General features: G+C 38.9%; 2 protein-coding genes across 2 annotated transcripts in view; one reads left to right on the top strand and one right to left on the bottom strand.

The window, feature by feature from the left end:
- Positions 1-625: 625 nt before the first annotated feature.
- tfap4 (transcription factor AP-4 (activating enhancer binding protein 4)) lies at positions 626-13,408 on the bottom strand. The gene is made up of 7 exons (XM_077559460.1): positions 13,054-13,408; positions 10,829-10,994; positions 10,660-10,758; positions 9,233-9,403; positions 8,914-9,036; positions 6,654-6,824; positions 626-3,874 (listed from the first exon to the last, which is right to left on the bottom strand). The coding sequence occupies exons 1-7, from the start codon at positions 13,140-13,142 to the stop codon at positions 3,743-3,745; spliced, it is 951 nt and encodes a 316-aa protein (XP_077415586.1). The 5' UTR covers positions 13,143-13,408; the 3' UTR covers positions 626-3,742.
- Positions 13,409-16,100: 2,692 nt separating this feature from the next.
- The window catches only part of glis2b (GLIS family zinc finger 2b), a 35,648-nt gene continuing 34,802 nt past the window's right edge, over positions 16,101-16,946 (top strand). Inside the window, exon 1 of the mRNA XM_077558002.1 lies at positions 16,101-16,735. The gene's annotated coding sequence lies outside the window, so the exon portion shown is untranslated. The remainder of the gene's footprint in view (positions 16,736-16,946) is intronic.

Below are 16,946 nucleotides of genomic sequence, written 5' to 3'. Positions count from 1 at the left end.
AACAAAAAGAGCATATCATCAACAACCATTTTTAAGGGTGATACATCTTGGAAAAAATGATTACAATTTTCCAAATGCCTCTTATTTCTATTAAAGGGCTGTGACGTCAACAATGAATAGATGTATTTATCTGTCCGGCAGGATAAAAGCGCCATCTGTACAGGGGGTGATGTGGCGATCGTACACCGCAGAACAAAACAGTTTCAACATCACCCAGGAATGATGCGAGTGTTCAATTCACTTGGAATGTTTTTCGAGTGGGGAAATACAACATAGTGCAGAGAATTTTAAAAACGGCGTTTCGCTACACTGTGAATAATTGGGAACGCTTTATTGGAAATGCATACTGGCCTTGTGTTCGCATGTTGGCTACTGCAGTGGAACCTCCATTTTGTGGCAATGTCTGTCATGCGCCGTTGACACATTGGGATCAAGTACAGTCAACTTAATTGGGTTTTTCTGTCGAACCTATTCTCATACATTCACTGACAAACTGCTCGAATGGGCTCTTTGCACAAATTGACTACTTCCTGAACTCAATACCACTGCGTCATTTCCTGTCTTTCATGATTGGACAAACTGATTAATCCAGGTGTGCCTGACCTCAGTAACCACAACGACAATGGCCAGACACACCTGAATTAATCAGTTTGTCCAATCATGAAAGACAGGAAATGAAGGAGTGGTATTGAGTTCAGGAAGTAGTCAATTTGTGCAAAGAGCCCATTCCAGCTCTCGATGTATTTTTGTGAGCTTTGTGTATTGCTCCAGATGGTGCAAAGCCCTCTAATATGCATACAGCAGGTTTATCAGCCTTTCTTTGAACAATTTTTGGGGGTTGGGTAATAGAAAGATTACCCATAAAAAATCCCAATGCATTTCAATAGCCATCAACAATACTCTGATTGATTGCTCTCTTATGCCATAACTGTCTGATCTCCCCCCCCCCCCCGCCCCCTCCTTCTGGGAAAAAAAAGCCAAATAAAAAGCTGAAGTCAAAATTGGTTCGGATTCGGAAGTTCCGCTGCACTTGCCCTAAATGTCCTTTGAACATTACAACGTATTTTCCTGTTGGGGGAGGGGGCATTCCAGTCTTAACTCATTCACTGCCATTGACGGCTATAGACGTCCAAAAATCTTTTCTATTAGTTTAACATTTTTTCCCAACTTTTTTTTGCTTTACTTGGAATTTGAATATTGTTTTTTTATTGTCTTTTTTCTTTTAAAAAGTAATGAAATTGATTGATTGAGTTAACTAGTGAAGTCATGCAATTAATTATGATTAAAAAAATTAATCACCTGACGCCCCTAATTTTTAATCTTTTCAACAACAAAAAAAGATTATTAAAAATAAAAAAAATGAAAAAAAAGAAAGAAGAAAAGATTACAAATTAGGAGCGTTGGGGGATTAAAAAAATTTCCGTAATTAATCGCATGACTTCACTAGTTAACTCAATCAATCAATCAAAATTTTTTACATCTGTTCTAAATGTCCAATAATTTTTTTCTAGGTTTTCAAACTCTTAACAAAAGTGGAAAAAAATGTTAAACTAATAGAAATAGTTAAAATGAATTTTTGACGTCTATAGCCGTCAATGGCAGTGAAGAGTAAATTTGGAGTTTGTCACTTTTATTACTCGTGACTGCCCCCTCCGGCCTAAAGCGTAACTGCAGCCTCCGTGTCAAGCTCGTGCATGGTGCGTGTGCAAGTCTGAGCTGGAGTTTGGGCTGTGCTCGAAGCTGGCCTCTTGTTTTTCATTTTCAATTTCTATCCCAATTGTGTCATACATTAAATGTCTGTGGGGTTAGCATGAGGTCACCCTCCACCACACCCCACCACCAAGAAACTGTGGCGTGTTTGCTCCAAAAACTCCACATTGAAAAGAAGATACAGGCTGATAGGTGCAGTCGGAGTAAAAAAGTCAGGGCTCTTTCTACTCATCTGGGCATTGGTGGAGCATGCATGATGTAGAAAAAGCGTTATGATGAACATTTTAAACTCCACGATGCACCTTTAAATCACAACAATTGATACTATGAGCATTTATGTCTGATGGCTTTTCATTGAAATTTCAAACAAGAATAAATGCTCTAAATCAGAGGGGTCACCAACTTTTTTTTAACTGAGACCTAGATTTAGGTTTTTATAATAATAATAATAATAATAATAATAATAATGGTTTAGATAAGACACTGATGCATAATAATCATAATGATCTAATAAGGTGAGATAGTGACATGCCTATTGTTTTTGTATGCAAAGCTATAGTTAAATGTATTTCTAGCTGTCCGAATTAGATGAACTAGATTTATTTATATTTCGTCATACTTTCTTTAATGAAACAGAGCTTTTACTGTACATTTTTACATTATTTTTCTAAAATTCACACCCAAAAGCAATTTAAACAATGATAACAACAAAAATGGTTAGATGCAGCTCACTGTTTTGGCGTTGGTGACCCCTGCTCTATATCGAAAGCAAATTGATTGAACATACTGTACATATGATTGTAATTCGGTTTTGTGCCGATAGATTTCGCTGCACGGCCATGAGCGCATTAAGGAGGAAAAAAAAGGTTTCCCTTATAACCCAAGAAAATGAAAAAAGGGGTTGTTTTGCCAGGCTCTGGGTGTAACAAATGTTAACTCATTCACTGCCATTGACGGCTATAGACGTCAAAAATTCATTTGAACTATTTCTATTAGTTTCACATTTTTTTCCACTTTTGTTTACAAGAGTATGAAAACCTAGAATTTTTTTTTTTTAGAAATACAGATATAAAATGTGTGATTAATCGTGAGTTAACTATTGAAGTCATGCGATTAATTACAATTGAAAATTTTAATCGCCCGACGCGATTTAAAGATTATTAAAAATTCGGTGTGTCAGGTGATTCATTTTTTTTTTATCGTATTACTTCACTAGTTAACTCAGAACTAATCTCTGTTCTAAATGTACAATAAAAAATATATAGGTTTTCATACTCTTGTTAACAAAAGTAGAAACACTTTAATAGTTCAAATGAATTTTTGATGTCTATAGCCGTCAATGGCAGTGAATGAGTTAATATGGAAAAAAGTCATGTGGAGTGTACCGGGAAGCCAGCCCAGTAAGAATGGCAACATGAAGACATAAAGACAAACCATGAAGTGTACTCTCTCCTGATACAATCACTTCTAGAAGCCTCCGAAAAAGGTGGCAGTGATGTCTTGAGTAGGGCCCGACCGATTCATCGGCCTGCTGATATAATCTGCCGATATTGGCGTTTTCAAAATTGGCAAAAAAAAAATGGGAGTTAAGGGACCAATTCTAGTCAATATATTGATGTTATTTTATCTGAATTGTAGTCTGCCAAATATTGTAATCAGCATCAGCCTAAAAAAAAATAAATAAAATCCACATCAGTCGTGCCCTAGTCTCGTGGATAATCTTGTTTCAATGGCAGGTGGAACGGACACCAAAAATATGTGTAGCTTGAATAAGTAGCATCCAGTATTCATAAGAGCAGTCAGTCAAGTCAAGTAGCTCCTCTAATAACCTTTCTATAAGTTAACCAGATATGAGCAAGGGGTGTTGTAGTATATAAGCATGGCTAAACTGCCTATCACAGAACTATACTGTATTGTAGGTAAGTGTGTAGCAAAAGAGTGCTTGGATGTGCCTGCCAGCCTTGTCCCTGTTCCTGTTCCGTTGTGTTTTGCGGCGTATGCGAGTGTGTGTAAGTGCGTGCGAGACAGGAACTTATGGCAGCGAGCAGTCGTCCGGCTCGTCGCTGTCGGAGAGGATGCGCCCCGAGCTGACGATGACCGCCCGCCGCTGCTCTTCTTCGCACCCGCCGCCCTTCCCTTGGGTGCCCTCGATGTGCTGGATGGCCTGCGGGGACAGACAGAAGGTGTGAGGAGTGTTGACATAGCGCACTCTGGTGTCCAACTACAGTGAATGACAAGCTATCACCCGATAATCATGTGCTACCTTGACTTACATACTTGACGAGCAGACGCTCGGCTGATTTATCAGCTTGAGTTGCAAGTGCTAAATTGCAATCTAACGGCAACCAGCTACTTGCTGATGAATGTTTGCCATTCCCAGTTTAAAGGGATACTTGACTCATTGAGCCCTTTTCAGCAGTAAAAAGTTAGTATGTTGTCCAGAATTTATTTCATAACTTCATTTTTTTCATAAAAACCTTTAAAAAATAAATGTTTCCACTTGCTTAAGATGACATCACCTGTGCTGAGGAAATAGGTAATGACCAATCACGGCTCAACCTTCAGTTGACAGCAAGTGGAAACATTTCTTTTTAGAGGTTTTAATAGTACATGAAAAATAATTAAGTCATCACATTAATTATAGACAAAATATCTTCCTACTATTGAAAATGGTTCAATGAGTCAAGTATCAATTTAATAATAACATAAAACAAAGCAGAAGAAAATGGCACCTATTTAACCAAAGTATACAACCTAGCTCAATGCTAACGCATACCGCAAAAGGCCGTAAATGGGCTTGCAATGACGATGTGCTAGTTGCAACTCTTCAAGCAAATGAAATGTGAACACAACTAGTGCAGCAACATAATAGACAGACAATATTACAATACTCACAGGAATATATTCTTTATCCTGAGCAAAAATCAACCAATATTACTGCAGCTTACTTGTTTATGTAACTCTTCTGCAGGCCTGTTATACTGACCCCTGGTGGCCAAAATGTGCACACCAGAAGGAATACGGTACACTGTAAATGTGCATTGAAGCATGAAACCATGATGCCGTTAAAATTATTTACATTCTGTTTAATAATGTGATTAATGTAGATTTTTATAAAGCACAATACTGTTGTACAATAGTGTTATCTTGATTATTAAAAACACAATACAGCATTTTTGTTGGCGTTTTCGTGGGGTTGGATTGGATGAATGTATTCCTACAAGGAAAAATGATTCGTGACAGGACAGAGCCTTGTGAGTTACAAGCGTGGTCACAGAACGAATTAAGCTTGTAATTCAAAGCACAACTGTAATCCATCCAGCCATTTCCCACAGTGCATTTGAGGGGTGTGCCAATACATTGATTATTAGATTCATCGCGATTCAACGTGTGACCATTTGATTACGATTCAGAAATGTTCAAAAACTATTATTTTCCGTAATAACTTAATGACAGGAACACTACAGCTGTTTGCGGAATGAAAGTAAAAGACACGCCTGGCCATCTAAAGGAACGCGCAAGATGAGGATGGCGGGAGTGGATTTTTTATTTTATTTGTTTCATCATTTAAAGCGGCAGCGGAAGTTACTGAGCGACAGATTTTCTCCTCAGGATAAAAAGCTAGCGGGAAATCACCGGAAAATCACCGGAAAACAGCATGCAGGACAGCTCTGACGTGATGGGTGGATTTCCGTTGCTACAGAATGATATGTCACGGTAACGGCGCGCTTTATGAATGAGTTGAGCAACGACTGGGAGCTGGGAGTGACGTCCTCCAAATTAAGACAGTTGGTATTGTTTTAAAGTTGTTGAGGGATTTATGCTCCCCATTGAAGATTTTGTTTGGAAGTCTCTATATTATTTACTGAATTAGCTATCTTTTGTGTTGGTTCAAACTGCATTATCGGAAATAAGTGACGATTTTTTTTTTTTGTAAAAGTACAGAAATCTGTGAATTTTTGGTTCAAATAAGTCTTATTTATTTCTAAAGGTACTTTATGTTTAATGTTTTCTAGAAAGGTACATTTTATTGGATTGTTAACTCATTCATTGCCATTGACAGCTATAGACGTCAAACGTTTAGTTTAACTCTTTCTATTAGTTAAACAGTTTTCCACTTTTGTTAACAAGAGTATGAAAACCTAGAAAAAAATGACTGTACATTTAGAACAGATATAAATTTGTGATTAACTAGTGAAGTCATGCTTTTCTTTTCTTTTATTTCTTTTAAAGAAAAGATTAAAAATTAGGGGCGTAAGGCAATTAATTTTTTTTATCGAAATTAATCGCATGACTTGACTAGTTAACTTACGATTAATCACAAATTTTATATCCGTTCTAATACAATTAAAAAATTCTAGGTATTCATACTCTTGTTAACAAAAGTGGGAAACAAATGTTTAACAAATAGAAATCGTTCAAATGAATTTTGGACGTCTATAGTCGTCAATGGCAGTGAATAAGTTAATAGAGAAATCTATTTTTGAAAAGTACTGCCTTTGAAACAGTTAATGTTTTTGCACCTTCTTATGAAAAAGAGCTCATAAGGTGATTGTAAATAAAAAGTAATGGACATAAATTTGTTTGGCTACTTTAAATAATAAATACTGACAAATATACCGTGCTTAAAATTATGAAGTAGCCACAAAGTAAGAAAAAAAATTCATACCGAGGGAAAAATCGCGAATTGTAACAGCCTGAATCGTAATCAAATCGATTCCTGCATATTACCAAACTTTTTAAAAATTACTATTATTCTGTACTGTCTTAACTTGACTATTTAAGTTTTGACTTTTATTCCTTATATTTTAAAACAGATATGTATTTTCTTTTCCTTATTTTTTTCAAAATAATCTTGCTCCTTTAATATTATGCGTGAATGACCTAATTTAAATTTGAAGGCATATTTTTCAAAAACATTGAGGAAGCGAAGCCGGTCTTACCTGGACGATGGTGTCCAGATTCTGCCGGGACGTGGAGACGGTGTTGATGACAGACGCCGGGCCCATGGTTACCACGGTGACATGATGGGACTGTGACGGCGGCGGGACAGGCGCGGGGACGATGACTGTTGCGTGGTGTGTGGGCGCGGGAGTGGTGGCTGCGGCGGACACCTGGCAGAGAGGATGCCGCGTCAACATATGCAAATTATGATTCAGTTGATCACTTCCTGGTATATGATATAAAGAGCAGCTCCTATGGAAGCATGTAAACGGTGATCGCTCCACAATGTTGTGTAAATGAAGACCTAATTAAAATTGAATAAGGGGAATGTAATAGGGCTGGGTGATTATGGAAAATATATGAATTAATTAAATTATATATTCATCGATACTGAATTCAAAATTAATGTACATCATTATTCGGTGATTTAAAAAAAAAAAGTTTATTCAACAACCATCATACTCTCATGCCTATTCATCCCTGCACGTTGACACATCATTCTTGAACACTCTTTTTTTGTCAGCTACAAAATTTTAAGCTTGTTAATATGTGAAATTCAAGCCTCTTGCAGTTTTATTCTGCTGCATCAACACCTTACTGCGAATGAGCATCTCCCTTATCATCATCATATTTATTTGATCATATTTTGTTGTTGTATTTTTATTTTCACAAGTCTTGGGACTTACTGAGTGAACCTGGGAACTGGGTTGTCATATTTCATGCAACAGCATGTGGAAATGTGTTGGTAAAACAATAACAATTGCTCAAATCTTTGAAAACTAAATGTAATTTGAAAATAAATCAGTAATAAAGTAAAATGAGATCAGATGACTCCAAAACAGAAACTGTGATTGCACTCATTCAAACATAATGGAAGAAAAACGATGAACGTGCCAAACTGTGTGGTGTATTTACAAGTTCTCGACGCTGTGAAAGTACCCTGAATGCACCATGTTGCTTTTGCGTGTGTGCCCGAGTGAGCTTTAAGCTGTTTAACTCATTCACTGCCATTGACGGCTATAGACGTCAAGAATTCATTTGAACTATTTCTATTAGTTTAACATTTGATTCCACTTTTGTTAACAAGAAAACCTAGATTTTTTTTATTGTACATTTAGAACAGATATAAAAGTTGTGATTAATCTTGAGTTAACTATTGATGTCATGTGATTAATTGCAATAAAAAACATGTAACTGCCTGAGGCACCTAATTTTTATTAATCTTTTCTTCTTTTTTTAATTAGGGGCATAAGGCGATTACATTTTTTTTATTGTAATTAATCGCATGACTTCAATAGTTAACTCATAATTAATCACACATTTTATGTCTGTTCTAAATGTACAATACATTTTGTTTCTAGGTTTTCATACTCTCGTTAAGAAAAGTGGGAAAAAAAAGTGAAACAAATAGAAATAGTTCAAATGATTTTTTGACATCAATGGCAGTGAATGAGTTAATGTCACCTTAATGGGAGTTTAAGAATGGCACACATTGTATATTTAAATTAAAGACATGCTTTGTGTTAAAAAAAATCAAAAGTGCTAATACTTAAGTCAACAAAAAAATCAAATTGACAGGCTAACGGGAAATTAGCATCAACTTTCAAGAGGATATTCTTTCAAATAACGAACATTCACTCACTTAGGCCGTAGGAAAACATACAAACAGTGCTCAAAAGCACATATTCTTCCCAAACTGTGAAAAATGACTTACCGGATATTAAGACTGTCAGAAGCCAAAATCAAAATCATGATTAAAGCTGCTCTATGGAGCAATTTGTCCAAAAATATCTTTACAATGGCCTTTTTATTTGACCATTTATGCAAATGAACACCTTAAATATACTGCTAGCCTCTGGCCAATAGTTTTCTGACTGGATCCAGGTTCGAATTTCCTGCAACATCCTCTGTCTGCGGATGTGATGTCATGTGCGCAGCGTGCACGTGTGCAGGTTCATTTTTCAACCAGACATGGCAGTAGCGATTTGAAATGACATTGATCAGCCTCCAAATTTTGAAATTCGATGAATTGCCCAGCCCTAAGCACATAACAGGCATTGCCATGCTCAGGAACGTAAAGAGTAGAATCCAATCTTTGTGAATGAAATCTACTGCCTTGTCCATGTCCGAGCACATATTGAAAATGACAGAAACTGTGTCTCTTATTGGACAAAATCAAGAGCTCCACATGTTTTAGGATACATCTGTTGCCATGGATCTTGAGAGAGAGAGTGTGTGTGTATGTGTGTGTGTGTGTACCTGTGGACTGTGAGCAGGTGTAAGGTCCCTCTCCAGCTGCTCGTGTTGCTGCACACACACAAGGTTCTGCTGGCTCAGAGCCTTCAGTTTCTCTGGATAAACCTCCGCATCCAGTGTGCGCATCTGGTAAACACACAGTGATCATTAACACAGTGTTTGAGAGATGGCGTGTGAGTGAGAGCCTGTAAGAGAGAGTGAGAGAGAAAGTGAAGGTGTGTGTGATACAGTGAGAAAGACTGATAATAACGGAGTGAGTGAGTGTGTGAGTGAGTGACCGTTGGACAGGAAATGTGTGGGCGAAAACATGCGCGTGTGTCACCTGGTCTTCCAGCATCATCCTGACAGAGCGTTCCTTCTCCAGCTGCTGCCTCAATTCAATCATCTCCCGCCGCAGATCCTCCGTCTTCTCCTCCTCCAGGATGTCCGGTGAGCCGATGCCTTCGTCCTTCTCCTCCACACGCCTCCTCTTCGGGGAGGAGCCGCTCAACTCCTGCCGACAGACGCGGTCGGCAGCCAAGATGTGAAGACTTTACAGCGGCAGTTTTCTAGTTTCTAGTTGGAGACCTGCAGCCCAACTTTGTGGGCGCATATGTGCCTTGGCCACCAGGGGGCAGTGTAATAGAGTCATACGGCTATATATGTATAACTGGAGGACGTTCACAACTGCTCGTAAGCTGCGGTAATATTAGTCAGTGTAAACTCGCGTTTTGGAGTTGTTGATGTCGGAAGAGAGAGTTCCTCTTCCATGTGACGGTTGGACTTCCAGAGTGATTAACACTTTTCATTTCATTCAGAGTAAAGAAATATTCCGTTTACATGCACTTTTTCAATAGAGAGCTGGCTTCATGTTTTTTTTAATTTATTTTGGTACTCCATATGCACAAATAAGTTATTGTTGAAATTGTTATTTTTATTACAATTTTCATGGAAGTATTTAAGTTAACATGCACATAGCTTTTTCCACCGTTATATAAAACTCTCTTTTTTTTAATTATTTCTGTACGCCATACACACAATTATGTACATGTACAGACGGCTTGTTGCTAAAAAAAGAAAAGAAAAAAAGTGACATGACATGAAACATATCAGCGTACGACATTACACCTTTTGGGGTTATGAGCCATGTTCCGGCAGCCTTGCAAAACCAGCTGTAAATTCAAGATATAATATAATAAGTTTCAATTATTATTTTATATTTAGCATCTTACTGCATTATTTAAAATATTTGATCTATTTACTTTTTTTTTTTACATCATTGGTTTTTCTTTGTAGTGTAAAATCTTACTGAAGATTTAACATTTACATTTTCTATGCTTTATATCCTGTTAAAGCAATTCCTTATGGAAGGATTTAACCTGATGCTGAAAAAATGTGTAGTGTAGTAAAAAGATTAATGATGACTCATCAATTTAAGTGGATAAAACTTAAAATATTGAATATGAAATAGATTATTATTATTATCAAGAACATGTTAATGTATTCATATTTATTCATAAAACTTGTACTGGCCCAGTTGAGCCAGCATCAGTCACATTCAGTTGGTCCGACCTAGTCAGGCCGTGGGCCACCACTAATGTAGAACCTTGCAAATGGTCACAGATTTAACTTAAAACATTTCAAAATTGTCAAAACATCCTCCTATTTGTGTATATATTTTTTTACTTCTTACTGAACCAATATCACAACCCAAATGATCAAAATAGAATTTCATCGCAACCTAAAGAATCTAAATCCAATCAAATGTACCTGTATGATTCGCTTGAGTTGACTGTTCTGCTGCAGTAATCGTGTCTTCTCCTGCTCCAACGTGAAAATGTACTCCGCCGTCTGCTGCAAGATGGCGGCCTGAGAAAGGAACATTGGAAATAAAGCCCAGCAAATAAAAAGCGTGACCATTTTAGAGCCATTCTTTCACCTTGCTGAGCTTTTCGCCATCGCTGTGTGGGATGAGTGTCTTCAGTGACTGGAAGCCGGAGTTGATGCTCTGCATGCGCCGCCGCTCGTTGCTGTTGGCGATCTCGCGGCGGATTCGCCTCTCCTGGTCACGCGCCGTTTCTGGGGTCAGAGGAATGTTGGCCAGGCTGAAGATGAAGAGAGAGTACAAGGAAAAATCATCAGAATGTAGCTACATGCAGTATGTTTAATATTCAATATGTTGTGAATGACACCCCCCTTCAAGTGGATGTCCGGGCATCCTTGCCCAAAACCGTTTGCCCGCCAATGTTATATATATGATGCACCATTTGACACTAAATAAAGACATTTACCAAACAAACAGGAGAATGTGAACACTGACCATGTGCTGTTATTCTGTTCATGGGGGGGAATCTAAGCAAAGCTCTGCTATAATATCCTCTGTAACAATCTCTGTATTTCAGCATCTGTCTCCAGCCAAGCGCTTATCTGCAATGTCTCAGCCCCTTCAGCCCAAACACCAGGAACAATTGTACGCACACACGACACGAGTCCGAATGGCGGTGGCATGTCCAACACAAGCATCCAAAGACCAGTGGTGACGGCCAAGCGGATCAAGGGTTTCAGTATTTAAATAAACATTCAAAAATGAGGTATTTTAATTGATAACAGGTTCTCAGAATACAATTTTTTCCTTGTTATTATACTTAGGTTTTGGGCAATATAAGAAGAAAATGTTTCATTTTTGCTCTATGTTTAAAAGAAATTACCGCACTACTGAAGTAAATTCATGATAGAAGTAAAAACACTTTACAGCAACACCAATCATGCACATTTAATTGAGTTCTAACATGCCAAGACGTGCATTGTTTTTTTTACATGTGGAAATTAATGGTATGAAAGTATGCATCAAACTGAGACGTGTCGAATATTTAGATTCATTTTAAAGCTACTGTAAATACAAATAACGAAAGAATATCCCACAGCTCTAAAATCGACATTTATAAGTCTATTGTAAACATCGAATTCAAATTTTGTTTATTTAGATATTTTAAATTGCGCTGGTGTACCTAATAAAGTGGCCATCGTGTACACTACAGTATGTTTCGAAAGTACGAGGCAGCTGGCCCTGTCACGTGGTCTCTTCAACAAAAGCGAAACAACGAACATCTAGTAAACTAGTGATGAACATGATGGTTATTTTATTCCCACTGAAGAAAAACGGTGCACGTTCGAAAACGATAAATATTTTGTTTGGAAAAAGAAAAAAGATAGACTACGTTAAATTTAAGATTTTTTTTAACACCCCAAGAAGAACTTCGTTTCCCAAGTTGCCCCGCGCGAGGACAGAGTCAGCAACACTGGATCCCTCCGCCTCCCTCGTCAAGCAGGCTTGCGGACGTATACACATACACACCCCCTTATTATTAAACATCAGTAATTCCGCTAAAATGTGTCAATTCTGTCACGCGCTTGTTGAAATGTGCTTTCGTTAAGAGGGATTAATATTTGAAACATCCGCAAAGGTAGTCTTTCGAGCTCCCCCGCCCCCTATAGCGTGCTCCGGGCAGACTTTTTCCGCGTCCCCCGCCATTACAACAATGCGGCAGGCAGCATGGCAGGCGCTAAACACGACGCAGTGGAGGCGATTGCGAAGTCCCGCCGCTGTTTTCCTAAAAAGTCCCCCACCGCCGAAAAATGGCGATTTTCAACTGTCGCAAAGACGAAGTCACAAACAGGAAAATCAGACTTAAGACCCCCTTGTTGTTTACGGTTCTAGTCTCCATCCACCACCAGCACAAGAAGAAGCATGGCCGCGCTTCCCCACTACAACTTAGCCAACCAAACAACCCCCAGCACGCCTGGTAAAAATGACCTTTCATGGCCGGGCTATACCTCACCGAACACGGCCACCTTTACGACGTCGGTGAGGGGGTAATTTGAGGATAAACTGAGCGAGTGAGCAGCGGCGTGCTGTGCTGCTGGGCAACCACGTGGTTTGTGTTTGATAGCCACTAAATTGTCACATTTCGCACTCGAATGGGGCGAATATCACCCCGAAACGCGCACAGACGACCCATACGCTTTCTGGGGAGTCATTTCCACGTCAATTAGCTCTCGCAGATGGGTCGTACGCGCACAATAACAAGCATGTTGCCTCATCCTCGCGCACGCGTCTGCGCGTGTTGTGATTATAAACAGACAATAACATAACAGGATACACACCTACACAACCCCCCGATGACTTCTTTCTCCGTTTTCCTGAAGTGTTGCAAAGAGGGCACCTTCTGAGCGGGAACCATGAAATACTCCATGCTCGCGGCTCTCCAGTTTTTATCTCCCCCCACCACCACCAATCTTCCCAGTTCCCTTTCTCCCCCCCAAAAAATAACAACAATAATAATAAAAGGCAATATTGGATGACTAAGAATAAAAATGATTAATTGTGGCGTTTTTATCCGATCCAAAGGAGGAAAAAAGATGAATTCGTGCGTTTGGAAATGTAGTTGTAATGTTACTCGACTTCCAGCTGATGGGGTTCCCTCGTTGTGTGTGGCTCTCTACCTCGCTCTTCCTCAGCCCCTCCCCTTTCTCCCTGTGTGTGTGTGTGTGCGCAGCTGATCGCTTTCAAGGCGGGAAACAGCTGGTCGGAGTCACGCTGCACTACCGAAAGAGAGAAAGAAAGCCTCCTTCCGCAGAGATGAGGGACTGCATGTAAACAAAGGACTATTTGAGTCACTGACGACTACAGTGGGCTAACTCAAATTTTGCAGCAGGGATGTTTCAAGTTTTATATCTGTAGTCCAATAGATGCCGCTAAGTCCAAATATGTCAAATCAATCACGATTTTCATGCTGCATAGCAAATGACTTTCAATTAGATGCAATATTACGACATTGTTCTGCATGAAATAATAATAATAATAATAAAAACCTTTACATCCTTTTTGACTTTTTAATTTTAACATTTATTTGGGTGTTCCATACCTACTATAAATACTATGTTGTATTTCCCTGAGAAAAGCATCAGAATCAGAAAACACTTTAAAAAATAAAGAGAAAATTTCCTCATAAAAAAAGACAACAAATAAAGCTGTATTTTCTGATAATAAAGTATCTTAATATATATATATATATATATATATATATATATATATATATGTTGGATAACGTGTCAGATTTTTCTAGAGGAAAAAAATATATATAAATATGTATGTACAACAAAAAGAAATTGGTATTTTTCAGAGTTTTGACGGAGAACATGTATTCTTTTGATGCAAAAAAAAAAGGGTCAGAAATTTTTCAAGGAAATGTTCAGTATTTTCTCCCGAAAGACAGTAAAGCTAAATTAACATACAAACAAACAAACAAAAAACTGTTTTATTCTCTAGAATAAAGTCATATTTTATAAGCGCCTTGAGTACCCAAGTAATCGAAAAGCACTATACAAGTGAAAGCCCATATTTTTCTAAAAGAAAAATGATAATTTTCAAGAGAAAAAAAGTCAAACATCTTAGAATAACAAAACTACCTTCGAAAGAAAAAAATATAAGTAAGTTTTATTCTGAAAAGTATATTCAATCTCCTGAACCAATGTGCACAGTTTGAACATTAATACTGTGCTGGGGGGGGTTAATGGACGGGGGTTTGCACTTGAACCAGGATTCAATTCAAATGTATGGTTCCTAAAAGTTATAAATAAATGGTTGAAAAAACCCAACATTTCTTAAACACAAGGCAACCTACTAAAAAGTTAAATACACCTAACTGTAAAGGCAGTGATTCTTTCACATACCACCAGAAGAAACCAGAGTACCGCTCAATAAAATAAACAATAAAATGTCAAGCAAATACTTAATGGAGTATATGCCACGGAGGAGGCGGGACTTCCGACTTCCTGGTTTTCACACATCAGTTTTGTTTCCGTTTCCTGTTTGCCTCCCAGTTCTTGCGCTTCCGCCTTTGTGCCCCTCGGTTGCGCGATCCCGTCGACGGGTGCGAGTGTGTAGTGCAGCGGTGCTCAAGTTTGGTCCTTGAGTGACCCTATCCAGCCTGTTTTCCATGTTTCTTTCCTGCAGCACAGCTGAATCTAATGATCAGCTAATCAGCAAGCTTTGCAGAAGCCTGATAACGATCCTGATCATAAATCAGGTGTGTTAGTGGAGAGAAATATGGAAAACAGGCTGGATAGGGGCTCTCGAGGACCGAACTTGAGCACCCCTGGTGTTTGTCCGAAGCATTTCAGAGAGTTGAGACGCTCTGGTGTGAGTGTTGGAACGCGGCCATCAGTGACCAGAAACGACGCTGAGGTGTGAAACCTGGAAGTCGGAAGTCCGTGGCATCTACCCCATAATGATGTAACGGAACAATTACCATGGTTTTTAAAATCAAATTAGTTTAAAGATGAAAAATAAAGGTGCTAAAAAATAAATATTTTTGAGTGGTCAATTGTCTAATGTTTTTGTTCTTCTGCTTAAAATTGCTGCTGAATATTTTGCACATTTCAGGTTTGTTTTTTTAGTTACTTAAAATATGTGGAGATTGCTTTCAGTTTTGCTAGTTGCTAGTCATTTTTATACTGTATGTCAGTTTTTTTTAACTCATTCGCTGCCATTGACAACTATAGACGTAAAAAAATCATTACAACTATTTCTATTTAACATTTTTTTTCCATTTTTGTTAACAAGAGTATGAAAACCTAGAAAATATTTTTTGGTACATTTAGAACAGATGTAAAATTTGTGATTAATCGTGAGTTAAATAGTGAAGTCAAGATTATATATATATATATATATATATATATATATATATATATATATTTTTTTTTTTTTTAAGAAAAGATGATTATTTTTTTTTTAAAGAAAAGATTATTACAAATTAGGGGCATCAGGCGATTAAAATTTGTAATCGTAATTGATCGCATGACTTCACTAGTTAACTCACGATTAATCCCATTTTTTATATCTGTTCTAATACAATAAAAAAATCTAGGAACTCTTGTTAACAAAAATGGGAATAAAAATGTTAAACTAATAAAAATAGTTAAAATGATTTACAATCGTCAATGGCAGTGAATGAGTTAATTAATAAACCTCTTTGCATATATTGTCCTTTTTGTGAGGTGACCTGAGCCCAGCCAAGCTTTTTGGGATAGTCTTGGTGGTTCAGCTTGTTTTAATGAGGCGCAAAATGCTAAATTTGCCTAGCAAATAGCGATGCGAAACACACGCACGCACGCACACACGCGCGCGCGTCGAAAGAGGCGGAGCCGTAAGCATGCTGTGAGCTGGCAGCTTTGGACTCCGCTGGGCTGCTCCTCCTGACGGGGCTGGCTGTGCTGCTGGCGGGCAGACGGGCAGACGGCGGCGGGGCAGTCGAGCCTCCGCACTCGGACACCTTTTCCAACCCGCGAAGACGACTCAAAAGACGAAGCAGAAGCAGCACAAGCCGCCCTGCCACCATTTTCGACAACCACCAGCCCTCGCTCCGTCTCTCTCTCTTTCTCTCTCTCGACTTGACCAGCGTTGCCATTGAGCGATGCGCTTCGACGACCACCAGGAGACCACCTTTTGGGCTTGATTTTGCTTCCCCGCACATATTGGGTGTTGACACTCGGTCTTGCGGGGGCATGGTGACGGTGGCCAACTAAACGAAGGGCTGTCAACTTGGACTATCTTTTTTGATTCTTGCTCCATGCGCTTGGGAGGAAAACAACGCGAGAATGGTGTGGGATGGGACCGCCTCTCCAGACACCTAATAAGAATAATAAAAACAACACTTAGCTGCTTATTTGCCTTTCATTGAAAGAAGAAGGGAGAAACGGCGACACATTAACGAAGAGTCGCCCGGTTCGGCTCTGACTACCACGCAGGACTTTGCTGATCGTCAAGTTTGGACACGTTTGGAAGGTAAGAAGCCTGACCGAGTCGCTTCGCTCTCCATGCATCTCGTGTGTTGTCATTGCTGTCATGTCATGTGTGTCCGCGTCGCAACGGCGCAAGAATGCGCGCGAGGGGTTCATACAGGGGCACTGACCTATTTACCGAGACTCTCCGGCGGCGCGCATGAGAGCCCGGTAGGACTCCCCCAGAATCCCCCCTCAATGCAACCCCCTCTGAA

The sequence above is a fragment of the Vanacampus margaritifer genome, chromosome 2 (assembly GCF_051991255.1).
Source record: "Vanacampus margaritifer isolate UIUO_Vmar chromosome 2, RoL_Vmar_1.0, whole genome shotgun sequence".
Classification (NCBI taxonomy): domain Eukaryota; kingdom Metazoa; phylum Chordata; class Actinopteri; order Syngnathiformes; family Syngnathidae; genus Vanacampus; species Vanacampus margaritifer.
Note: the sequence above shows the minus strand (reverse complement) of the source record. Positions and strands in the feature narration are given on the sequence as shown.